This window comes from Herpailurus yagouaroundi, unplaced genomic scaffold (genome assembly GCF_014898765.1).
Source record: "Herpailurus yagouaroundi ecotype Mexico unplaced genomic scaffold, PumYag 199, whole genome shotgun sequence".
NCBI classification, from domain to species: Eukaryota; Metazoa; Chordata; class Mammalia; order Carnivora; family Felidae; genus Herpailurus; species Herpailurus yagouaroundi.
The window spans coordinates 10,359,271-10,386,610 of NW_024412430.1; the positions used below are offsets into that span (position 1 = coordinate 10,359,271).

The 27,340-nt window shown below is 39.4% G+C and overlaps 1 protein-coding gene across 5 annotated transcripts in view; it reads right to left on the reverse strand.

Annotated features, from left to right (window-relative positions):
• Positions 1 to 1,019: 1,019 nt before the first annotated feature.
• Positions 1,020 to 27,340, reverse strand: part of SMC5 (structural maintenance of chromosomes 5) — a 96,674-nt gene continuing 70,353 nt past the window's right edge. For 2 of the 5 annotated variants that reach the window (XM_040449376.1, XM_040449378.1), the window contains exons 16-25: positions 23,105 to 23,228; positions 22,619 to 22,741; positions 10,054 to 10,179; positions 7,293 to 7,337; positions 6,779 to 6,874; positions 6,234 to 6,338; positions 5,912 to 6,031; positions 4,911 to 5,090; positions 4,736 to 4,831; positions 1,020 to 3,367 (exon numbers count right to left, since the gene is read on the reverse strand). In XM_040449376.1, the coding sequence (XP_040305310.1) occupies positions 3,227 to 3,367; positions 4,736 to 4,831; positions 4,911 to 5,090; positions 5,912 to 6,031; positions 6,234 to 6,338; positions 6,779 to 6,874; positions 7,293 to 7,337; positions 10,054 to 10,179; positions 22,619 to 22,741; positions 23,105 to 23,228 (1,156 nt within the window). In that variant the 3' untranslated portion in view covers positions 1,020 to 3,226. Of the gene's footprint in view, positions 3,368 to 4,735; positions 4,832 to 4,910; positions 5,149 to 5,911; positions 6,032 to 6,233; positions 6,339 to 6,778; positions 6,875 to 7,292; positions 7,338 to 10,053; positions 10,180 to 22,618; positions 22,742 to 23,104; positions 23,229 to 27,340 lie in introns of those variants that run through there. The other 3 variants (XM_040449377.1, XM_040449379.1, XM_040449380.1) reach the window with 3 other exon arrangements.

Sequence of the window (27,340 nt, forward strand, 5' to 3'; positions counted from 1 at the left end):
AAGCCCGAATGGTCAATAGAGTCAAATCTCCCCAATGCGCAAAGCGTATTATTAATTAGAAGCTTTCCAAAATGGATGGTGTGAGTACACAGTAATGAGACAGAGTGGAGGATCTTGAGGGTAGCTCATCGACTGGATTCAAATTTCATGAAGGTGTAAGAAAATAATTTTATCTCTACATCAAAAGTCTCCCTCAAAGCGTACAGGTGCCTGTGTCCTTTGAAAAACTGACACAATCAATAAAATAGAACTCTACGTTAACTTCAGTTGAAAGGGAATTCTCAGACCTCGATGTATAAAATACACCGTATATTATGCTTTTTAAGATTTAAATTACAAAACTGCAATGAAGCTGGAGAAAAAAATGAGACACTGACGAAGTGCCACTAGGATGCCGGGTGCCGTTGACGCCCCTCAGCTCATCTCCCTCCCACAACTCTGTGCATGAAGTATTCTCATTTCACAAGGGAACGGAGTCGAGACAGGAGCTTAATGTATGAAGACAAAATGATTCTTGTGAACGTTTTTAGCAAATCTAGGGCTTCAGGCTAAAAACTGTTGCCACTCGTGTTGTAAGGTGGCGTCCTCAGATGGTTGAAACCTTTTTTCATTATGTTCATTGCTTCCGTTAGACTGTAATCTCCTTGCAGGCAGGCAAAGAACTAAATATTTGATGGCTTTTGAACATGGACAGGCAAAAGCACACCAGACAGACTGGTTTTTCCACTAAATGCGAAAAACAAAATGACTCTTAATAAGGTTGAAAGTGTGAAAACAGTTTTCACTTAAAATAACCTAGGCTAGCGGTGCCTGGGTGGCCTGGGTCAGTTGAGCGTCCAACTCTTGATTTTGGCTCAGGTCGTGATCTCACAATTTGTGAGATCCAGCCTTCTGTCAGGCTCCATGCCTAGCACAGGGCCTGCTTGGGATTCTTGCTCTCCCTCTCCCGTTTCCCCACTCATTTGCCCGCATATGTACTTTCTCTCTCTCTCTCAAATAAAAAACACCATACTCCAAAAGAATATGAAAATATGCATTTATTACCAACAAAGCGTTTCCCACAGAGGTCTTTTTCCCCAGAGATACACACGCACGCACGCAGACACACACTATGGCAGGACAGAATTACGTTTTTCACAGACTAAAGATTCATACTCCAAAGAAAACAAGCACGTGTCCAAAAGACAGTCAGAAAGCAAAAAATCTTTACTTTGAACACTAAAAATCTTTGAATGGAGACTCTCTCCTTAGGCAAATTAATGAGGATTTTCTCATTAAAAATACTTGTCACCTTCAGGTTTTGAATATTTTATTCATCAAATCAGACTTTCACTTGGCGTCTGTACAATTTGTATGTAATTAGAAATCAACCCTTGCAGAAAATATATGAAGTTTTAAGTGGCTGAGAATATAATGTGTTAGACTTATTCTCTTATTAATATGTTAAAATGATACATAATTTTTCATTTACAGTTCAAAATCCAATGTAAAACTAAATATTTGTCCAGTAGAGAAATATAAAATGCTTACAAACAAAGTATGGAATAATTACTGGCATATGTAAATTGCAATAAACTTGACCATTTGATTTGCAAACACAACTCATCTTCAAGCTCTGCCTGCTCACGGGTCACCTGCCTGCAGCCTGCAGAAGGAAGATGGTTGGCACTCAGACACAAAACACAGGACAGTAAGCGTGTATCAGTAAAGATATTTTGGTGGAAAGCAAAGTATTAAACAACAGAAACATCTGGGAGCACTGTCCCTTTAATAGGTTACCAAGTTTTTCAATGTTTACGTGAGTTGTTACACCAGTAAAAATGTTTTTTAAAATATTTTCATAATACATGCATTAGACTGAGAAGGCTCTTTTAAAATTTTTTCAAGAAAAAAATACCTTTTTAAAGAGAAAATGTCCAAGTGAGAGGATACAGACTTGCAGTTCATTATTTTTTGACCTAATAAGAATATAAATTTCCATGGCTATTTATGAATATACAAAGCCCAAACTGAATGCAATTCTGCAATTTATTCAAGCTACCAAGTCAAAAAATAATTCTGTCATGACTGGCACGGATCCAATCCGTTGTTCAGAGAGACGTGTTCTTGGATTCGTCCATTATCTTACAAAATTTATCTTTTAAAAGAATAGAACTGTTTTGGCACTGTCAATTAGTGTAACTCACAGATAAACAAATGATTCCCTAATTCTTCCATGCTCAAAGAAAATAGTTCAAACTACATTTTCTAGGACAGTGGGGTAGGATCAACATGGTAAGGAAGGACCTCAAAGCTTAAGTTCTAGAAACAGTATGTTTTGAAACAAATCAATGCTTTCCCTCACTCTTGACATAACACTGAGAAATTTCAAATATAAACTGTAGAAACCAGTATATGAAATCTTAAGAAAAAACCCTTCTAAAAATAATTATAAAAATGCTTTTAGAAATTGAAGATGTAAAATACAGTTGACTTTAAATTAAAAAAAACAAACCAAACCCTCCCCACACACACTTTACAGGGTTTTTCTTTAAAAACTTGATTTTCTTCTGTCAATCTTTTGCTGCATGTTGCATCATCTAGTGGCCACCTTGTGGCATTTCAAACAAGTCCTACCGTTTTTGAAGCCCAGCATGTTTTTCCCTTGAGATACCAATACAATTAGAGTGTCAAGTTTCATAAAGTTTTTTTTAAAGGCCCATAAAATCACATTTCCTAGTGGAGATAAGGTAATCCTTTTTAATAGGAAGAAATGAATAGACTTGTCATAAATTATTATACATTAGTCTAGACATTTCCGTATCAATTTTTAAAAAATTAAATAGAACACTGGGAGGAAACTATGACTTGAGCTGCAGAGTCCTCTTTAGACTCTGACAGTAACTAAACTTACTCTGGAATTCTAGCTGGAGGTTAGCAGGCCCACCACACTTCCCCTGCACCTGTGATGTAACACAGTCAACACCTTTTATCGTGGGAACCCCGTGACATACGGCCAGAGGGCCAAGGACTCAAGTTCAACAAAAGCTGAAGACTAATTTCTACTACCGGATAATGTTCCACAGACAGAAGTTACTACGGTCTCCAATCATCAACCCGTTTGTGTTTAACAGGTTTCCAAAAATGACTGATCTCTTAGTCTTTAGTGAATCTCCTTTTATTCAAGCGAGCCACACTTAGAAACAGGATTTAACCAGAGAAATGTCACAGCTGTCGCCCTCTACTTTCACTGCGGTTGAGTGAACGTGATGCGCCGCCGCCGCCTCTGGAAAGCCTTTAGGTTCCACCTGTTAGGTTCCAACATATGAGGACCGTTGTAGACAAACAACACAGTCATCTTTTCAGAATAAGGAAGATTCTGCAGGAGCTGTGTTAAAACAAAGGGGCACATAATGCCGTATATTAAGCACGATTTACCGGCCTCACGTGGTGGGTCAAGTCAAATGTTACTTTATTTCTAACATAAATGAAATACTTCTGAAGTTCTCAGTTCAACATAAACCCTGCCAGACTGTGATCCTTCCTTGAGCGAGCGCGCCTGAAGCCCGGCCTAATGATCAACATGCCTTGTCAGTATTTCCCAGGCCAAATAAGATCCTACAGCTTCCTAGGTTGACCCTGGAAGTAAGTCCTTCAGAACATCCCTGGGATCCATTCTTTCACTCATTTATCCAGACACTTCACAAGCAACTTGTACGGTCGTGGAAGATTGGTAGCCTGAAAAGTGTGTGACAGAGGGGTGGGTTTTTAAGGGCAGGGTGTTTGGTAGACAACAGAGCATTAACAGGTCTGGCTATTCCAGAGAGTATGTGCCAGACCCAGAAGACAGATTATACTCTTCAATAAAAGTGTGCATTTAAGATGGACTTGCCAATAAAATTTTTCATGCATACTTAGTTTTAAAAAGAAAATCCAGTAACGTTAATAAACACAGCTTTGAGTTTACTGGTCTTACAATTCACCTACAGCACAAGATGTAACAAAAGACAATTTCCTGTTGTAATGGTTCTAGCTTACGGAAAATTCTCTGTAAGGATGATTCTGCTTTTATCGAAGTTAATGTGAGAAAAGACGACGTTGGCTTAATTTGCGATTTCCTCTGGGTCAGGGCAGTGGTGCTGGTGAATGGTGAAGGGCAGTGCATCCCTGGACGGGCCCTTCTGGGGACATGAGCATCTCAGGTCTGAGTGTGGAATCCCCTGCCACTTGTAAAAAAAAAAGTGCTAACAGAGAACTTCTCTAGAGAAGGAGTAAGTGCCAAAACCAGGGAGGAAATCTTGGTTCTAGAACATAATTCTATGCCTCCTACGTTTCTTCTTGCAATAATAAGGTCTCTGATTAAGTATGTCACTGGAGGGGTGCCTGGGTGGCGCAGCTGGTTAAGCGTCCGACTTCAGCCAGGTCACGATCTCGCGGTCTGTGAGTTCGAGCCCCGCATCAGGCTCTGGGCTGATGGCTCAGAGCCTGGAGCCTGTTCCCGATTCTGTGTCTCCCTCTCTCTCTGCCCCTCCCCCTCTCTCTGTCCCCCCAAAAAATAAATAAACGTTGAAAAAAAAAAAGTATGTCACTGGAACTTGTCCCCTTTAGTAATGTAAATACTACTGTAATCCTTGGAGTTCCTTTTGTGGGAGTATTTCTGCTCACCTTTATGTATTGGGCCATAAAATCTGCTACATGATGAAGCCACAGGGGACTTCGGAGTTACATGAGCTCTTTAAGATTACTCATTACCCACCTTTGGTGTAATAAAGAAGTACTGAGATGTATTTTCTTTACAAGCAGTATTTACAACCATTTCAAACACTCTCCGTTCATTGATCGGGTCCATTCCCTAAACAACAATGATACTGATTACATTTAGATCCACCACAAGATGCAATAAAACCCAGGTAAAGGAGTAAGCTCCACACCTGATTGATCTCATCAACTACTCTGAACGGACATCGATTGAGTTCCTGAAGGGCCATCAAGTACAACATAGTGGACACGCTTCTTTCACCCCCGCTCTGGTGGTGTGGAGTTAACTCATGCAGCTGCGTGCTGCTGCGGAACTTGACTCGAATCCGGATGCCATACTTATCATAGTCCTCCTGTGAAACGTTCACATACTTGTTGAAGGTTCCAGGTTTCTCGGGCACTTACATACTACTATTTGAAAAGAGACTGAATAAATCCATTAGAAGAGGAAAAGCTGTAAATTTAGTGACTGTAGTTTTATTTCAACAGATCTGTGAAGATGCCTAAAGGCCTGTAGACGGCAACTAGTTCTTTGATACTTTGTTGTTGCAGTTTATTTGTAAATAAAAAAAAAAAAAAAGAAAACTGAGGTACAGTACCTGCTTTACAAAATAACCGTGAGGATTAAACAATCATCCTGTTTCTCATCTATAATTCCCCCAACGCCTTTTTTCAATTATTTTAAAGCAAATCCCAGTTGATCACTTGATGTATTTCTGAAAGGAAATTATTTTACCTATACTTGCAATGCCTTAACTTAGAACTCAAGAAACTAGTAACAAATTTGCAAATATTTTCATTCCTGTGTACTCTCTCTTGCTAAAAACGGAAACCACTAATAGACTGTATTTCAGTCAAGTTTGCCAATCTGCTTAGGAATGTTGTAATGTGGACAGTGGTGGATTTATAAATCAATTCACGCAGAGCCAAATAACCATTACCTCCCCGGATACAAAAAGTCAGTAAGATGCTAGCGACTGATCTCAAATGTCACACACATACACACACAAACACAAGTGACTGCGATGGACTCCCGCAGTGGTATTTTCCTTCCTTTGAACGATTTTTTAGTAAGCAAAACTGTCACAGGCCTCATTCTAGAATTAACAATTCACAGTACTCTCAGCACATAATTAAAACTACTCGCCAGGAAACACGTGAAATGCAGTTTTACCTCATTTTCTGTATGCAGATCAACTTCACCAGCACACTGCATGGAACTAAAAAAATTGCTGAATTTTTCATTAATTTTTTCTACGAGCTCTTTTAAAGGATTAAGCCACCTTTCTTTTACCTGCAAATAAATTCAATATAAAAACACAAAAGAAGTATTACTATATTGATAGAAAACTGTCCCTAAGAAATGTAGTATCAATCTAGCCACGAGGACATGTGTAACTATTCGTTCCATGTAATTTCACTTTGCGCCGTTCTATGTGCCCGTGGGATAAATGGTGAGCACGCAACAGAAGAAAAGATAAAGGTTAAATAACTACCTGTGAAATGTTTTCCCTGTATTTATCCAGTTCAACTTTCTTGATCTTTAGTTCCTCAGTTAATTGCTCTATTTCTTCTTCTCTTTTTGTGTATTCCTCAACGACCTGCCAGGGAAAAAGAATATTGAAGACAAATCTACCAAAGGATAAAATTACAGGGAATTGTGCATCAATTAAAACGTGAAGTGAAAATGCCCATTGTGTCACACTGTTTGTATGCAACTCATTTATGTTCTTGTACTGAAAGTGTTTTTCATCCTCAAAAAAAACTAGACGCTGCAGTATTCCAGGTTAGCCCCACTATTCTTTTTATAAAGGAAAGGCACAGAACAGTGTGTTCCTTAGGAAGAGTCTATTTAAAATTCTAATAGATTCAGAATCTGGCATTTAAAGCACATTGTTCCTGCTGTCTAGCTTATTATTACCAAGAGCTCTAGTACAGAGTGGGAGGCCGGCACTGGAGCGAAGTGTGTGCACGCGCGTGCGTGTGGGGTGTGTGGGGAGAGTGGCGGTGCCTGAGGGAGGCCAAAGGGGAAGAAGCATACTGTGGGATTCAGTCCTGTGAAGCAAGAAGCTCTTGATCTTTCTTCAGTTAATAAAGCATCAATTTCATCCAACGTGTTTGGAAGATCCTGGAAAGCCTAAAGAAGAAAAGAATGGTCTATTATTAGCAGACAGTACAGGAAAGGCAGTTCAATTTGAATAAATATTCTGCTGAGTATCTACTATGTGTTCAACAGCATGCTAGCATACAAGAAATCAAAGGAACTAAACAGGGCTTTAGGCCTTCAAATAGCTTACACTTTAAAAAATGCGAAACATATTGACTGAATAACACTGGGTAACACCTTAAGGCGGAGTATCAATGTTGAGTATTACAGTAAGCAGTACATATCATACAGACTAAGGGAAGTATCAGTTCATGCTAGAGGAGCTACAAGAGAGTTAAGAGAAGGTAAGAGGCCTCAACTTCATCTCTGGGCCTTAGAGCAAGTAGCTAGGGAAAAGCAAGGCAGAGGGGAGACAGGAAGCTTGGAAAAAAGAATGAGTGCTGCATACCATGGGGGGTGAGGAGTTGTGTCCATTTGGAATGGTGGGTACTTGCTGAATTGGTAGAATGGGTCCAGAATATGTGGGGCATTGAAAGAGAGCAAGAAGTTAGAACTTTATACTGTACTTATGAAGAACGACAAAAGCATCTTAAGAATCCGGTTACTTTGACGGCAGAATCTCACCGTAGTACAGCTGACCCTCGACCAACACAAGGTTGGGAAGGCCGACCCCCACTGTGAGTCAAAAATATACGTATAACTTTTGACTCTCCTAAACATAACTACCCACAGCCTACTGCTGACTGGAATCCTTACTGATAACATCAACAGTGGATCAACACATATTGTGGATAATACATGTTTTATATACTGTACTCTTACAATAAAGGAGGCTGGAGAAAAGGAAATGTTAAGAAAAACATGAGAAAAATAGAGCACTGTTATTCACGAAAAAAAAATTTACACGTAAGTGGACCCTCACAGTTTAAACCCTGTTGTTCGAGGGTCACCTGTACGACCTTTGGAGTCCAGGCGGTAGAGACAAGTCAGGGCAGACCCCTTCCTATCTGGGAGGAAAATGGTACACTGTGCTGTAGCACAACCTGCAATGATCGCGTGGTATGAAGTACAAAATGAACCTTAAAACTCTGAAAAAGACCTTGAAATGATACATTAATATCTATGTCTTTTAACCGTTCCGAAAGCAGTTCAACATCTACAGCCCTTCAGATAGGAAGTATCCGCTGTCGACGTGACTTGTCCGCTGGGCTTTCACCCTGTGCTTGACTTAAATGTGCTGGGTGTCTTCACCTGACTCCCTAACGGGCATCCTAAATCTTAGATGGTCACGCAGAAATCTTCACTTCACACACCCTCCCTACCAATGTGAACAAACCTATTTCTCCTTCAATCTTCGTCATCTCAGTCAATGGCAGAATGTAGGGGTTGGTCTTCTCTCTCACCCTCCACCTCCAATCCATCAGCAAGTCCTGCTACTGTCAGTAACAGATCCGCAGATTGGCACGCTTCCCTCTTCTCCAGCCTCCTACCCCGATCCCTGCTGCTATTATTTCTGGCCTGGTCCAAAGCAATAATCTTCTGAACGGTCTCACTGCACTAGTTCTGTGTCCCTACTTGATTCTTCACCTGGCTGGCAGTTAGAGTGCTTTCCTACATGCCCGTCAGCCACATCCCTCTTCATAATCTTCCAGTGGGTGCCATCTCAAAATACAACCCAAACTCCTTCTGTGGGCTGTAAGACCCGACATGGTGTGACTTGTGCCTTCGTTTATGCCTGGATTACCAAGTTTTAACCGACTGAGATTCCTTCCATACTGACACATGACGCACACACTTCTGCCTCGGGGCTTCATGAGGAGCAATTTCCTCTGCCTGGAACACTTTTCTCCCCAAACACTCACTTGACTAATTTCTTCTCTGCATTCAGGAATCATCTAAAATAGTTATCTTCTCAAAGGAACCTTCTCTGACACTCTATCCTCTTACCTTGTTTTATTTTTCTTCTCAGCACCTGTCGATAGCTGACATTATCTATTTGCTTTTTAATTCGTTTGTCTGCCCCACCCTCCACACTCGGATGTAAATTTCAGTAGAGAAGTATCTGTCTTGTTCAAGGCCTGATAGATCAGTAACATTTTTAATATACGAATTATCTTCTAATTTTGTTTCTTTCAAAAACAGTACAACTTATCAAGGGTAGAACTGTACTGCTACTCGGAAAGAAACTACAGACATTGGACTAATATTTACTTCTTTTGTAACTAAACGTACTTAAGAAAAGTTCTAGTATATTTTTATAGAAACAACAACCACACAATTTGTCTCAGAGCTACTAAATCCCCATTATGTACCCTAATCCGTTCTCTGTGGTGTCTGTGTCTGATACAGTAGAGTAAAATCTTTGAGGATTTGAAAATTCTAATCTAAATGAGTTTTTTTCCAGTTCTATTTATATCTTTAGTAGACATTCATTAGTTATTAAAATAGAGATTAGACATTAATTATTGAAATAGGGAAATACATATTTCACTACCTACTGAAATTAAGATAAAGTATTTATTTTATCTAAATATTTTAAAAGTAGTTTTCTATTTTATTTAGACATTACTCTGCAAGAAGTAGGTATGTTGGACAAGGTGTGATCCCTACCTGCCAGATAAAGCTTAGGGTCACGGGGCCCCAAGTCATGGTAGAACGTGAACTACGGGCAGCGTCTCATTTATTAACTGAACTGAACAGTATGTTAGCACATAAAATACAAGGAGGAAAGGTTCTTTTCTCCTTTTCTTACCAACAGATGTTAGCCCTAAAGATCAAACCATAAATAAGCACCCTCATTTCCAGAAAAATATGTTCACTTTGCCTTTTTCTAAACATCCTCTATTTACTGTTTCTTATAAACTAATTACCAATGGTATGTGTCCTTAAAAAATTACACCCCACCTCCTGCCCCCACCTCTTACAGGTAGGTTGGGGGAAAAAAGCCTTTTGTCGCAAGAATGAATGTTCTGGTAGTGGTAATTGGGCAAGGGGACAGCAACAACCGACAACTGTGCCCAAGTTTGAAGACAGTAAAGAAAATCCATTAAGATTGATGACATACACATTCAGCTTAAAAATGGGAAAATCCCATTATTTCTTTCAGCACATTATGTTTCTTATGGCACATTACAATGACTACACACTTTGAGCTTAAAAATAACGTGTTGAGTATATAACTTGTAGCCGTATATACTTTTTATACTTACTGTCTGGTATTCTTGAGGAACCGTCTGCTCTGCGCCCAGGTTACATACTTGCCTAGCTCTCTTCATCAGCTCCTTGCATTTCTGCAGTAATCTCTGTCTGCTTTCATCCAGCTCAATGAAATGTTGCTAAATGTAAGGAAACATTTTTGACAATTTGTAGGTTACCGTTAGAGGATGACTTTATGAAATGACCACATTATACATGTATCTGGGAGGCACTGTGGATTCAGTTCCAGACCACCTTAATCAAGTGACTATCACCATAAAGCAAGGCAAATGAATTTTTTGGTTTCCTATATAACCAAACATATATATATATATATATATTATATATACACATATAAACATGTCATATATATAAAAGTTATTTACTATACTGTAGTCTAGTAAGTGTTCAACAGCATTATCTAAAAAAACAATGTACATACCTTATTTAAAAAATAATTCTATTGCCAAAAAAATGGTAACCACCACGTGAGCTAGTAGCAAAGCCTCTTGCTTACCACAGGTCACCATAACAAATATAATAATGAAATATTATGCAATATCTGAAGAATTGTAGCACGTAAAGAAATAAAATGAGGTATGCCTCATATGAAATAAATTAGGGAATTTCAACTGATAAATCATCTAAAAACCATACCTCAAAAATCCTGACAGCTTTTGTTAGAGAGTAAATTTGAACTTAAACTTTAAGATTTATCAGCACATAATGTGACATTTCTCTAGTCCTTAAGACCTCTGAAATTTAAATTCGCTTTCTCCTGAAACAGTGTAACTTAGCTATATATAATCATGCTCGAATAAAATTTGAAATACACAGTACATAGGTTTCCTATCTGAAAACTCAGTACTCAAATGTAAAGAGAACCTTTCAATAGTGTTTGGTAGTTTTCCAAGTGCCTTTCATGTACTTATCATTTATTCATGGACCCATTCATTCCTTCACCAGATAATTACGGGGAATCCATTATATAAATGTCAGTATTTTATTATGCACTGAACAGAGAGGTGAATAAGGAGAAAGCTACACAAAATTATTATCATAAAAGAAACAGCTACTATTTATTGAAAGCTTATGTGCTGTGCGCTTCACATAAGATTCCCTCCTCACAATACCGTACAATGATATTATTTCCCATTTTGCACATTAAAAAGAGAATTAAAGCATCTTGGCCAACCTCACACATTTAGTTGCAGGCTGTCAGGATTCACATCCTTGCCTGCTTCTAGAACTCCTGCTCCTTTCATTATGGCACCATGCCTCTCAGGGGAAAGCAAAGCCAGCATGTGAGAGGGGGGAGGGAGGAGAGAATGCAGGAAGGGCAGAGTGGTCACAGAAGCTATGACAGGTGAATGGTCTTCAAGGACAAGTAAGAAATGACTAAAGAGGAAGCAGCAGAAAGCATTCCTAGGACAGCTGATTACAAATGATGTAAGGAAAGCCTCCTTGGAGGCTTATTTAGGGAATGACAAAACTACCATAGCTGGAGAGGAGGTAAGGTTGTAAATATCAGGGTGGTAAGGTAGGCAAGAGCCAAACGTTAAGTTTCTGGGTAACGAGGAGGGCGGAGTGGAATGCCTTCTGTGGGCCAAGTTGGTTATAACCACTATCCTGTGTGTTAATTGATCCAGTCATCATTACAGTCTTAGAGAAATGCATTATCTTTTTTACATGTGGCTCAGAGATACTAAGAAACTTGCTCAAGGTTATAGCAAGCAAACAGGTTCCTAAGAAAACCGGTCTAGTTTGCTCTTTCCATTAAACCTCAAACTTTGGTCTGCCCACACACAAAAAACTAGAGGGGTGAGGGAGGGGGATGGTGAAGACTGTTAAAACAGTATTGATGCCCAGCCACGAGACGAGACGGATCTCCTGATTAAGATCTCTAGGGCAGAGGCCTGGACATTTGTATTATTAACAAGGTACTCAGGTGATTTTTGTGCATTGTAAGTTGGATAGCAGGTAAATTCAGGAGTACATACTGAACAGAACTCAAAATACAAAGCCAGCCTGACACGAATCAATGGTACTATGGTCTCTGTATCTGAGAGAAAAGAAGGAGAATGTTAAAGACTCCCTATCACCCTTGCTTTGCTCTCAGGGCAGATCACACTGAAGCAGTATAAACAAGGGCCAGGTGGAAACCAAACACTCCTCGAGTCTTCCACTCTTTTGTATTCCTCTGGGCCTTGACAAAGGATCGCAACAGTACAGCAAAGAAATACAGGAGTCGAACACCGAGGACTCTGGGCTTCAGAAGACAAAACCTCACTCAACAGTCGCCTAATTAAATCTTTCCCAAAGAATAATGTTCTTTCTGGACATACATGCTTTTGACATACCTCTACATATAGCACCTGTTTTTCCCCCACTCCAAACCAGAATTCATGGTGAGCTTTTTTTGTGGGGGTAAGGGGCAGCAAGAAAGAGAGCATACAATTATGTAAGATAATGTTGTCAAGTCAGACTAGTGAAAAAGGCTTTATTAATAATTTTGCTTAGAGTCTACCCTTTAACAGTTAATAGGCAACAAACTTCATCTGTGTAAGACCTAGGGAGAGAAAAAGGCAAATTTACCAACTATGGCTCACCAACATCTCAGAAAGAACTACTCTGTGGGTATATATTCTGAAAGAATAAGCATTAGCTTTTCTCTGAAATTCTTTTTGAGAAAGTTCAATGGTCATGAACCACGTCCAAGGACATTTTACAAGGAAAAACCTCTCTAAGAGGGCCCTCTAGTGGAACAAATCAGAATTGTTCACAGCATTTCTTGTAAACTATAAATAGGATGTTGCACACAAAATCAACACAGTTAAGTATTCTACTTGACAATTTATTAAAAGAAGAGTCAAAACGAACAATTTCCTATATGAAAAAAAATTGGAGTTCTAGGTCTTATGGATTGCTACTAGAATATTAGTAAATAAAAACATTTCTACCTCAATTTTCCTCTACTGTAAATATAAGCATCACATTTCATAGCAATTTAACAGATTCAAATTTAAACATTAAGTTTTAGTGCATATCACATAGAATACATATCTTAGAAATATGGAAAGAAAAGATAGTGATCTTGACTAATATACAAGACTACAAGTTGTATTTCAATCAAATAGTGAAAACAAATGAAGTAATGGCAATAATACTATTGACTTGTTACATGATCCCCCCTCGGCCCAAAAGAGATCTCCCTTAAATAAAAAAAAAATTCTGAAATCGTTTTGCAGGAGAGGTAAGCAGGTAGCCACAGAGGGCAGTATTAGATGAAAGAACAGAATTTCTAAATTTAGTAGGAGGCTAAATACATTTAACAATTTCTAATTCTTATCACTAATTCTGATGTAAATCTATATTTTTTAAGGAAACTGTCTTTGTGCTAGACAGTATATTTAAGCATCTTGATCTATATTCAAGTGAATGAGGACGCCTGGGTGGCTCAGTCGGTTGAGCGTCCAACTTCGGCTCAGGTCATGATCTCACAGTTTGTGAGTTCAAGCCCCGTGTCAGGCTCTGTGCTGACAGCTCAGAGCCTGGAGCCTGCTTCAGATTCTGTGTCTCCCTCTCTCTGCCCCTCCCCTATTCACACTCTGTGTCTGTCTCTCTCTTTCTCTCTCTCTCTCTCTCTCTCTTAAAAATAAATAAACATTAAAAAAAAAATTAAAGTGAATGAGCACAATATTCCCACAAGTCAGACAGGTATTTTAATACCTATGGCTGTAAACAAACAAGAGACATGGAGTAGAGTTAGAAAACCAGTGCGTGGTTTAAAAGCAACTAAAAACCCAACCAAGTAATAGGTATATCCATTGTGTCCACCTCCACATTTAGACGTACAGCTTACAAACTTGTCCTGACGATACTCCAGGCGTCATTACCAAACAGGCTCACCACCATTCGCCTCCCTTGGGATGTCTGACAGGTCCAGAACCCTGCTGCCCTATTTGCCTTCCAATAGTTTGAGGACTTCTCAAACTACATGATGGTTAAGTCACCTTGGGTTCCCTCATGGACACAATCTCTACTGAAACTCTGTGTCAATATTCTTTTGTGAACATGTTTTCATGAGGAGGCTAAAATGGGAAGTGGTACTAACGGGTCCTTGGTGTAACCTGCCATGTGTTCAAGGGGACAAGCAGAAAAAACACCCCACTAGTTCTCCTTGTTTCAAATGAAGGAGGAAAGCAAGACAGAACGGTAAGAGCATCTGTGGGTCAATGACAGCCAGCAGAAGAAAGAGAACAAGCGAAAGAGAAGGTGCACTGCCACACATCGTGCCACATATTCTCTCCCTCATTGGGTGATTCAAGATGCGGGCTCAGGGAGCACGGTCAGTCAGCAACAAACAACTACTACTGAGGACCCAGTGTAAAAAATCAAACAACCTTACAAAGGAGATGGAGAAAGCAATTTTCAGATCAACTCGTTACAAAGAGAAACGGAATGGTGCAAGATACTGCTGAGGAAATGCAAACTCAAGTTGGCTAGCATCGAGTAAGATGGGTGTGGAAAAACCTGTGTGCGTGCAGGCATGTCTGCGAGGGGTGAGGAGGCTGACGACTGAGTGGCTAGTTCCAGGTAACAAAATCTAAAAGGATAAGCAACAAACCAGAGATTATCTGTCTGGACGGTATGATGGGGCCATCTTTGTAAAAAATTACTGACTCAAGGACTGAAAATAAAACCTCCTCCCAAGAGGCTTTCCTATTCCCTAGAGTAGTCCACTCTGCTCAAAGTATTAACACTGCTGCTGCTACGAACACAGAAAACCCTGACACAGAACGAAGGCTGGAAGAGCAGCTCTATGTCAAGAGTAGGGTGAAGTCCGGGAGAACGCTTCCCCCAAGCCATGGTGATTTCTGATGCTGTAAACAGGACACAAACCCATAGGTTTCTTCAGCTCATTAATGCTTAATTCGAAATTAAAACTTGAGGCACAAGGATCCAAGACTGTATTGCGTGACTGGACTCTGTCCACACGGCACTGGCATGATGGGTCAACTTCTTCATGATACCATCTATGATCCCACTTCCCATCCTGAACAACCAGGTTCACAGGCTCACTCAGCGTAGCACGTTCTCTATAATTATTTATCGCCAGAACACATGAGGGCAGATGACTTCCCTCACACTCCATGAAATAAATACAGGTGAGGCGAGTTCCATATCCAGTCCCCCACGGCACCCATGGCCTCCCGTCCCCCACCCCATTTGGGTACTATCTTTGTTTTTGTCTTTTTTCTCCTGGATCCCTTCCACATGTTCAGAATGACTATGGCTACTCCTGCTGCCTTCCTCCCCCTTTTTTGCTTGGGAGGGGAAGAAGGGAGGGAAGGACTTTCCCATCTTTGAAGCCTCCGGCTTTGGCTCTAAGTGAACTAATCAATCCTACCATATCAAACCTGACCTTTAGCTCCTTTTGGCTACGTGTGTTTATGCTTGCTTACTACTCTCAGATGCTTATCTGCTAGCAAAATCTTGTTTCTTCTGATTTCTTTGAGCCATGAGCTTTTTCAGGAAGTGCAGTGAAGAAGCTGCCTTCCAAATAATGAAGCTGCAAGTCTGCTCTGATTTAATGTTCCCACTTCTCTGTGCGGTCCTGCATTTCTTAAAACCTATCATCTCAGGCTGTTGCTGCTGAACGACACTACAACACCTCGCTACTGCACAACACGAGTGTTCTTCAAGAGACAGGCGTAAAGTGAATCATCTACAGACCCCGCCAGAGCGTAGCAGACCCTGGGAAGGTAGGAGCGTGGATGACAAAGGGCACAAGGGGACTTCAAACACACGACAAGCTTTCAAAAGCCGCAACAAATATGGCAGTGTTACATCTGGCAGGGATAAGGGGCACATGGAAGTTATGTTACTCCTCCTACCCTGGTGTAGCTTTACAATTTCAGACTTGAAAATATTCGAAAAATAGACTTTCTTTAAATGTGTTTTCAGAGTTGAAGTGTAATTGGTGAACAAACTACACGTCAAGTGTACAACCTGATGAGTTCTGATGAACATACACAACAGTGAACCTGTTACCCCCAAGATGACAAATATATCTATCACAGTCAACACCTTGTCCTCCTTTGTAATCCATCCCCTCTGACCCTGCCCAGGCAACTGCTGACTGATTTGTTACTGCGCATTCTACGTTCCATAGAATTCGTACAAATGGAGTCAGTTTTTTTGGTCTGGCTTCTTACACTCAGCATTAACTGAGAACCATCATGCTGGGTCTCAGTAATTCATCCCTTTTAATGGCTGAGTAATATCCCCTTATGTGGACAGACCATAATTTGCAACCACTTACCGCTGCTGGACATTTGTTTTCAGCTTTTAGCTGTTACCATACTGCCACACGTTCCTGTACCCATCTTTCATGGATGCAAGCTTTCATTTCTTTTGGGTAAATACTAGGAAAGGAATGGCTGCATCATATGGCATACACACGTTTAGCACTCATGAATCTCTCCAATGATTTTCCAAAGTGGTTACACTCTTTAAGTCTCTACCAGTATGTATGTGAGTTCCAGGTGCTTTACTTCCTCACCAGCGATTTGGTATGGTCCGTCTTAAAGTCTGTCATTCTAGTGCATCTGTGGTAGTAGCTCATTATAAGTTTAATTCACACTCTCTAGTGACTGACAAAGCTGAGCATCTTTCCCTGTGCTTATTTGCTGTCTGTGTATTTTCTTTAGTGGAGATCATGCTAAAACCTTTTGCCCATTTTCTGAGTAGGTTGTTAGTCTTCTTAGTATTGATAGTTGTATAAAAGTTCAGGGGTCAGCAATCTTTTTCTACACAGGGCCAGCAGGTAAGTATTTTAGGTGTCGAGGGCTTATATATAATCTTTTTAAAAAAATGGAAAAACTATTAGCTTGTAAGGATTGTGTATAAGCAGATGTTAGGCTAGATATTGCCCCTGTGACAGCCCTTCATCTTGATACACTTCATTAGTTGTATGTGTTACAAATACATTCTCCCCGTTTGTAGCCTGCCCTTTAACAGCATCTATTGAAAAGCAAGTTCATTTTGAAGTAAAACTTCTGATTCCTTTTCCTTAATGTAGTTCATGCTTCTTGTGTTCTATTCTATTTTGCTAAAACTAAGATCACTTTTCTTGCCTTCAAAGAAGGCAAAAGAAAAGATTTCTTTTCTTGCCTTCAAAAAGCTTTTAGCTTTAGTTCTTACTTAAGTCTATGACCCATTTACATGTGGTATGAGGTAAGGGTTGTAGCTCATTTTTTGTATATGACTATTCTATTGTTCTAGCTCTATTTGTTAGACTATTCTTTCTCCATTGAATTGCCTTGATATTGCCTTGCCAAAAAACAACTGACTGTATATGTGTGAATCTATTTCTGGACTCCCTATTCTGTTCCACTGAGCCATATGGGTCTATTTTTACCCCAATACAATGATGTCTTCATTACTGCAGCTTTCTTTATAAGAAGTCTTAAAATTAGGAAGGGTGAGTCATGGAACTTGTTCTTTTTCAAAGTTCGAATAAGCTTGTCAATTTCTAAAAAACCCTGCTGGGAATTTCATTAAATCTATAGATTTGGGAGAGAACTGACATTTTAACAAATCCTGATTCTATTATCCATGAACACAATGATTCTCTCCACTTACTTACATCTTATTTTAACTTCAGCAAAATTTTGTACTTTTCAGTATACAGACAGGTCTTATAAATGTATCCCTAAGCATTTCATATTTTTGAAGCTATTAAACACAGTGTTGTTTTTAAACTTCGATTTCCAACTGTTCATTGCTAGTAGACGGAGCCACAACTGATTTTGAACTTCTGTACTGAACTTGTATTCCGCAACCTTGCTAAATGCACTAACAGAACTTACAGCATTTTTGTAAATTCTTTAACATTTTCCACAGAAATGATGTCTGTCTGAAATAGGTTTTTGTTTTTTCCTTATTGCATTGGCTAGAACAGTGTGGAACAGAGGTGAGTAGTGAGCATTTCCTTGTTCGCAATCAGTAGGAGAAAGCTTCCTTCCATTCCTTCGCCAAGGGGTACGGTATCAGCTAACGGTTTTGGGTGAATGCCCTTCATAAGCTGGATAAAAAATGTCCTTCTATTCTTAGATGCAGAAAGTTTCTATCATAAAAAGGATGCTAGATGTTGGCAAATATTTACTCTGTATACACTGAGATGATCATCTGGTTTTTGTGTATTGTCCACATAATGAACTACACTGATGGCTTTCCAAACGTGAGATCAACTTTGTATACTTCTGGGATAAACTCATTTGGTTAGGATGTAATACTCTTTTACATGCTGTTGGATTTCATTTGCTAACTTTCTAAATCGGCTCACCTTTTTAAAAGAATTTTTGCATCTAAGGTTCATGAGTGATACTGGTCTGTAGTTTCCATTGTGTGGTTTTGATACTGGGGAATGCTAGCCTCATACAATGTGTTGAGAAGTATTCCCCTCCTCTTCAGGTAGAATTGCTATTAATTCTTCGGTTATGTGCTTCGGCCTGGAGCTTTCTTTGTGGTAAGGTTTTTAAGTACAAATTTAATTTCTTTAGTAAAAAGAGGGCTATTCTAATTGCTCTTCAGGAACTTTTGATAGTTCATGGCTTCTAAAGTTTGCCCATTTCTTCTGAATTGTCAAATTTACTGCCAGAAAGTTGTTCACCATATTCTCCTGACACCCGCTTACCACATCTAAGAACTGCAGTGCTATGTTAGATCTCCCGCCGGGTTCCTTTTGCCTACATTGTGGCCTGGAAGCTCTCCCTGAAGTAAGCTGAGGGAGCCACAGGGCTCACCTCGCACTGTTCCTTCTCCCCAAAATCACTGTCCTGTGCTGCCTGTTATCCAGTGTCTGCACATCACTGTTTCATATATTTGGTCCTATCTTTTAGTGGTTTAAAGTGACTGGGTACATTTGGCCCCTGCTATTTCATCATGGCCAAGAATGGAGGCTTTTTGGTTTTTATTGTGGAAAATTTCAACAATGTACGAAAGCAGAGAGAAAAGTATAATGAACCTTCATGTACCTATCGTCCAGCTTCAACAATTATCAACCCGTGACCAAGACTGTGTCATCCATGCTCCCTTCCTAAACAGCCCCCTTTCTGGAAGATTTTGAAGGAATTCCAACATTCTATTTCCTTCATATGCCTTTCTTAGAAAAAAAAAAATTTGCAATTGCTTTGTTCAAATCAAGATCTAAATTATGTCCACACATTGTATTTGGTTAATGTTTTAAAATACTTTTTAACTTCTAGGTTCTCTATCTCCTTTTTCCTTTTTTTCTTAGATACTGCACTATCCAGTAAAGAAGGAACAAGTCCAATGCAGCCATTAAGCATTTAAAATGTGACTAGTGTGACTGAGAAACTAAATTTTCAGTTTAACTTAAAAACAAATACTCCAGCTATTAGAAAATGTTTAGTTAGAACAACTTGAGTATATACATTTACTTTTTTAACTATAAACTTCTTTTGAGGGGAGGGGAGAGGCAGAAGGAGAGAGCGAGACAAAGAGAGAATCCAGCAGGCTCCACACTCCGCACGGAGCCCAAAGCAGGGCTGGACCCCACTACCCTGGGATCATGACTTGAGCCGTAATCAAGAGTCAGATGCTCAACCGACTGAGTAACCCAAGTGCCCTTCAACTGTAACTTTTATAAAATCAAAATACGATCAAATATTTCTGATGACAATTTATCATCTAAATTGAGATGTGAGTATTAAATGGATTATTCTGAAGACTAAACTGGTAGTTTTAGGGCGGTGGTTCTGAAATGGGAGCCATTTTGTTCCCCAGGGTACATCTGGGCAATGTCTGGAGACACATTTGGTTGTCACAATGGAGTGGGGAGGGGTACACTACTGGCATCTAGAAAGTAAAGGCCAGGGATACTGGGTTTAAATTTCAACATCCTACAATGCACAGCACAGCTCCCACAGTAAGAATTTTCCAGTATAAAATGTTGACCGTGATGATGTGAACACACCCTGTTCCAGAGGCCTAATCAGAGTGGAATTTTTTCATAAAATAATTTCATATTATGTCTTTTCGTCGGCACATACATAAACATCTGGGTATTTTTCTGTGATGTCAGCAGCTAATGTGAGCCACCAATTCATAAGCAGCTGCAAGGGGGATATTCTAATACTATCATTCCTTCTGCATTTATTTTCTGAAATGCTTCTGTAAAGAGGCACTTCTACTTGTTTAACCAAGATAGTAGTTCACACAGGGGCACCTGGGTGGCTCGGTAGGTTGAGTGTCCAATTCTTGATTTTGGCTTAGGTCATGGGATTGAGCTCAGAGTCGGGCTCCAAGCTGTGCGTGGAGTCTGCTTGGGATTCTCTCTCCCTGACTTGTGCTCTCTCTCCCTCTCTCAAAAAAAAAAAAAAAAAAAAAAAAAAAATCACCTAGGAAGTTCTGGATAAATGCTTGATTTTTTCTTTGCCATTTTTCAAAATAATGAACTAGTTCTCCAGTATCCTCCAAAGGTGACCAATATTAACTATCATTATGATTTCATAAATTTGGATATTTTTGAGCCTTTGTGATTTAAAAAAGATCCCTTGGGCTCTTCGTCTTCCTTTTTAAACCTTTCTGAATCCCTTTCTTTTTTATGTCATTTATTTTCATGTCATATATGTATATATATAAAATATCTTAAGTGACATGATCTGTTTTATTATCTCCTTCCCCTTTTCTATCTTTTGGTATTTAGGAAAGTTTACACAAATACCTTATATAATACCCTTATGTCCTTTATATCTTTTTTAGAATACTGTCTGTTGGTTCCCACTGTAAGTAATACTGAAATTCTCCCTTACTTCCGTCTCCCAAAGTACCCACTTTGAAGTTATATCCTTTTATTTCCTTACGATTCCTATAGGACAATCAGGAAGTATATTCTATTTTACTTCTATTGTCTCCCTTCCCCCATTTTAGTGTTGTGTGTTACCTACCCTGTCTGCCTCATAACCATATAAATACCAATTCTGTGGTCTTCCTAGTCTATCACTTCTCAGTAGAAGTACTGAGTACTCAGTAGAAGTATAGGTCTACTTCTCAGTAAGCAGCGTGCTTCTGCACAGCAGTCTAGGCTAATTTGAGAGTTCGCCAAGCCTGGACCTCCACAGCACCATCGACCTTCCTAGAGTCGACAGTCGCCTTCAGCGGTTTTCAAACTGATCTGCAGAGCTTTCCACACCTAGTGGGGCCTCTTTCCTTTAGAAAGGAGAACCTGCTGGTGACCTCATTTTTGGCTTCTCTGAGCTTTCCCTCTGCTTAGCACGTACTTCCTGATACCACGCTAGCTTGCTGCTGACTTAATCTTCCCTGCTGATATTCTGGAGTTCGCAGGTGTTGTGTAAGAAAGAATCAGGCCTTACTCCCTGGTTCTTGGGAAGGAGACTGTAAAGCCCTAGGAATTTTCTGAGTGATAGGAATGTCTTTGTTATTCACGAGGAGCTACACTTCTCCTTCAATCACACCTACACTCAGGCTTAGGAGATGACTCAAGATGGGGATAGGCAATGCCAGAAGGACAAATCCTGTGGTTAGAGGGTTGGGGTTCTGAGTCCTACGACTGTCTTACCTTTTTTTTTTTTTTAAGTTTATTTATTTATTTTGAGAGAGAGAGTGCAAGTGGGGGACGGGCACACAGAGGGGGACAGAAGACCCAAAGTGGGTTCCATGCTGACAGCAGAGAGCCTGATATGGGGCTCAAACCCACAAAGTGTGAGATCATGCCCTGAGCTAAAGTCAGAAGCTCAACCAGCGAAGCCACCCAGGCACCCCCGGACCTATTCTTGAGCCTTCCGGGGAAAGGGGCTAGAAACTGAAGTTGAGTCTTGCTGGAGACCGTGCCCTTACCTTGTCCAGTCGGACGCTAACTCTGGGCGGGTGGTGGGAGAGTGTACTGTGGACCAGCAACAGGGATACTCTGAAACTTAGTTTTGCTCTATACGCTGTCCATGGGCTTGTGGCTGCTATCCTAGCTGCTCTTCTATTTTTTGGAAAAGGATTCCGAAGACTCAAAAGACGATGCCACTGTCACCATCATTTTGTTGCCAGTTCTTCTTGGGGATTTTCATGACCTTAGTGCATCACATTTCACCCTCTGCACGCTATTTTAATATTTATCATTTCACCGAATGATATTAACAGAAGATTAAATCACCAAAACTGTACACTAAGGCCACTCTCAGTGTTGATTATAACTCACCTGCAGTTGACTTTATGAGACGTACAAACCGTAATAAAAGCTGCTAGTGGCTACGTGGTGACAGAATGACTGAAGTTTTTATGGGTTAAGGGAACAGATAGGAGACTTTGCCTGTCAAGTGACTAAGATGCTCTCATTTCTCACATTACCACACCTCCTCCAATCAATAACGTAAGATGCATCGTACAGTGTTTCACACAGGGCTTCCTCATCAGCAGAATGCATTAAATTTGTAAATTAGAGAGCATATAACAAAATGCATATTTCAAATGATGATACAGGTTTTCAAACTGGTCTGAGGCTGGCACCCCATAATCAAAAACTAAAAGCAAAAATTGTACCTCTGTGAGACGGAGCTGTGATGAAGCAGCCATGTAATCTGATTCTAATTTGTTCTTCTCAGAGATCACTGTAGTATTTTGAAGAATTAAATCAACTTTTTGTATATGCAAAGAAGTACAAATCTAGGAACAAAAACCCCTGAAAGTTTAATTTGTTTTTCAACTAAGGAAAAAAAATATATAGTTTTTTAAAAAATTACAAACCAGGAGAAAAATAACATTTTTCTAATCTGATACCTCAAAGAGTTCTTTTTACAACTATTTCTTACAAGAGACTTTTAAAATATCTTTCTCTGGATTTAACTGAATCATCTGGAATAAAATAATTTAGCTTAATGAGTGCTTTTAACCAAATTATTGACCTATAATGAGAAATATCAAGCAAAGTTAAAACTGTCAATGGTAAAATCTTAGCAAGAGTTTTTTTAATCTATGTACTTATCTACCTGCCATAATAAAGTGACCAAAATTAAGAAAATGCCTTACCTTTACAAAGTTTGTTAATTCAGTAACAAGTTTTGCTTTTTGAACATTGATTTCCTTGATTTTGGTACTTGCTTTTCGCTCTTCCTCCTCAAGGTTGCAAGTATCCTGTTCCATCAGCTTTAAACTATATGAAACACATAATCGTGTAGAAATCGGAGTTAACACAAGGACTGCGCCCAGGTCTCCTGCCGTTTCATGGGCTTTTTAGCAAAGCTACTCAGACATAAACTACTGGCTACTGGACTAAACAATCATGTGACCATGCAGGATCAAAATGTATCTGTTGAGACACTATGTGCCCAGCACAGTTGAAGTAATGATGCCATAATGGTGTAGGACCTAGGGTCAAAAAGATGGATCTGAATCTCCTTTTGCCAATAATGAGCAGTGTAACCAGACAAGTTACTCTTCTGAACTTTAGTTTCCTTATCTATAAACTGCAAAAAATAATACTTCTCCTATAGGGCAATGGTGAAGCTTTAAAAAAGGTAAAATATGCAACACACTTAGTATACTGCCTGGCCCTGAACTGATTGATAAATATTATTTACTACTGTTGTTATTAATGTTGTTTACACACAATCACTCACCTTAAGGAGCTTAACTGGGAGATTTGATTAACAGATTCAAAATATATAGTAAAAGGGTAATACAACAATCCTAAAAATTAATACTTTGTTATCTGAGATGAAACTAAGGATCAGAAATTAATTAAGTTACATAAGATCATGTATAGTATGTGGTAAGAGGTGTCTGACACCAAAGTCCAAGTACTTTCTACTCCGCCGCGTTGCCTCCAGGGCAAAAGTAAGGTAAAGGCAAGAACACACTTTGGAAGCAATAATAAACAAGGATGAACAAGTTCAGCAGATGTGGCAGAGAGGGGCTTCAACAGAACATGGAAGAGAGTGTGGAGGAGGCTAGGGAGCTGAGGTGAAATAGGTCAAGTGAAAGGAGACTGGGAAAATTTGAAAGTCCATCTAAAGGAAAGGAGTGTTGTAACTACAGGTGGTGGGGTGATGGGTATGAAAGGCCATTTCACTACAAAAAACAACATTATACAGAGAAAGTTGAGTTTTAGACCATGGGTCCGACAGAACGGTCAAACAGAAAAGGTTAAGTGTCTTATAGATGATTAAAGATAGAAATGACGCGAAAGGTGAAGGCTGAAAAGAGGCGTAGAGATGAAAAACCTGGGCAGCCAGACTAAATAATATCTTGCTTTAAGCAACCAAGGTACATTATTTGTCCGGTAATAGTTAATGGACAATTGTTTACTTAAAAAAAAATTCTCTTACTGCATTTCATATATGATTCAATTTACAAATGTATTTAAGGGGCGCCTGGGTGGCGCAGTCGGTTAAGCGGCCGACTTCAGCCAGGTCACGATCTCGCGGTCCGTGAGTTCGAGCCTCGCGTCGGGCTCTGGGCCGATGGCTCAGAGCCTGGAGCCTGTTTCCGATTCTGTGTCTCCCTCTCTCTCTGCCCCTCGCCCGTTCATGCTCTGTCTCTCTCTGTCCCAAAAATAAATAAATAAACGTTGAAAAAAAAAATTAAAAAAAAAAAAAAACAAATGTATTTAAAACCACATACTATATTAGGTCAAGGTAAACAGATAACTAAAGGCAACGAATGGTCACTTACTATCAAAGATTGACTATGTCAGTCATATCTAAATCTTTACAGAGAAAGTCATAAAAGAATAATCACAAAAAGGTCTGAGGCAGGACATGGGGAACACCTTTAAACTGGAAGCCATGTTCCTTTCCCCTAGAAAGAACCCCCCAATAGCTTTTATACCCCCTTCTATATTCCACTTTCTATAAAATATCCAAATACAAAACAAAATATATAGTCAGTTCTGAGAACGGTTGCAGGGACATTCACAGTAAGTTATCTTGGCAGTTATCTTTTAGGAAAAGACTTGTGAAGACTATTCACATCTTTTTATAGGATTCTGTGGAATCTGTCCATTAAGGCCAAGCAAACGCAATTCTACTTGTAATAAGGGAGATTACAATTGAAGGAGATACACGCCCCAGTTGCCCATCCTCTTCTGTGAAAATCAGCATATTCTCCTCCTTGCCTATTACTACTTTCAGAATCGGTGAGAAAGCGCATAGCCTAATAGCTTGGATTGATAATCTCCCTGCCTGTACCTTCCTCTCTCCTCTCCCACCAATCCAAATTCAATGGATACAAGTCTAGGTCAGTGGTTCTCAAAGCGTGGTTCAGAGACCTCTGGGGATCCCTGAAACCATTTCAGGTGAATCATGAACCATTTTCACTGTTGTAAGATGATCTCAGTTGCCCTTTTCACTGTAGTGATATTTGTACTGATGGTACACCAGCAGTGGTGAATAAAAATGCAAGCACTCTAGAATGAATCTGGGTAGTAGCCCCACAGTGTACTTATAGTTAATAGATATTTTAAAATGTCAAATTCATATTCTTGATGACAGTAAAAATTAATTTTATTAAATCGTGTATTTTGAGTATGTTATTTTTTTACTTCAAGTATAACTGACCTAACGTTGTATTAGTTTCCAGTGTACAATGTAATGATTTGATATTTGTATACATTGCAAAATGATCACCACAAAAATCTTGTCAACGTTTGTCACCATAGTTGTAAGTTTTCTTTCTAGTAATGAACACTTTTAAGATCTACTCTCTCAGCCACTTTCAAATATGCAATACAGTATTATTACCCGCAGTCACATGCCATACATTACATTCCCATGAGTTTTTATAACTGCAGGTGTGTACCTCTTGATGACCTTTACCCAAGTAATCAGCCCCCCAACACTCCTCTCTCTGGCAACCACCAATCCCCTTTCTGTTATCTATGCATTGTTTTGTTTGTTCATTTGTTTTTTCAACTACAGGGCAATCAAATGGTATTTGTCTTTCTGACTTATTTCACTTAGCATAATACCCTCAAGTTCCACTTCTGTTGTCACAAGATTTCATTCTCTTATTTTTTTTAAATGCCCCCCCCCTTTTTTTTTAACATTTATTTATTTATTTTTGAGAGACAGAGAAAGAGTGGGAGAGGAGCAGAGAAAGAGAGAGACAAAGAATCCGAAGCAGGTTCCAGGCTCTGAGCTGTCAGCACAGAGCCTGACGTGGGGCTTAAACTCATGGACTGTGAGATCATGGCCTGAGCTGAAGTCAGACGCTGAAACGACTGAGCTACCCAGGTGCCCCAAGATTTCATTCTTTTAATGGCTTAGTAATATTGCAGCGTGTGCACGTCTCTCACATCTTCTTTACTCATTCATCCATCAGTGGACACTTACGTTGCTTCCATGTCTTGGCTTTTGTAAATAATGCTGCAATGACCACAAAAGGTATCTTTTCAAATCCGTGCTTTCATTTCCTTGAATGAACAGCCCGAAGTGGAATTACTGGATCGTATGGTAGTTCTATTTTTAACTCATGTGCCTCTTGGTCATCTGTAGGTCTTTGAAAAAATGTCTATTCAGATCCTCTGCCCATCTGTTATAGATTGGTTTTTTTGCTATTGACTTGAATGAGTTCTTTACAGATTTTAGATATTAAGCCCTTATCCAATATATGATTTGCAAGTATCTTCTCCCATTCCATAGGTTGCTTTCTTGGTGTGTCGATGGTTTCCTTTACCGTGCAGAAGCTTTTTAGTTTGATACAGTCCCATTTGTTTATTTTCGCTTTGTTACCGAGGCCTTTGAAGTTGATTCCAAAATAATTACTGCCAACATCCATCCATGTCAGGAAACTTACCGCCTGTCGTTTTCCAGGAGCTTTATGATTTCTGTTCTTACATTCAAGTCTCTAACTCATTTTAAGTTGATTTTTCTGCATGGTGTAAGACAGTGGTCCAGTTTTCCCAGCACCATGTATTGAAGAGACTACCCTTTCCTCATTGTATATTCTTACCTCTTTTGTCACAAATTAATTGACCACAGATACATGTGTTTATTTGTGGGCTCTCTGTTCTGTGGTAATGATCTATGTGTATTTATGTCAATACCCTAACTGTTTTAATATAGCTTTGTGATATAATTTGAAATCAGGGAATGTCATGCCTTCAGGTTTATTTTTTCTTAAGATTGATTTAGTTATTTGGTATCTTTTATGGTCCCCAAAATTTTTAGGAGTTGTTCGAATTCTGAAAAATGCCACTGGAATTTGGAAATGAATGGGACTTGCGCTGAATCTACAGATGGCTATGGGAAATATGGACATTTAAAC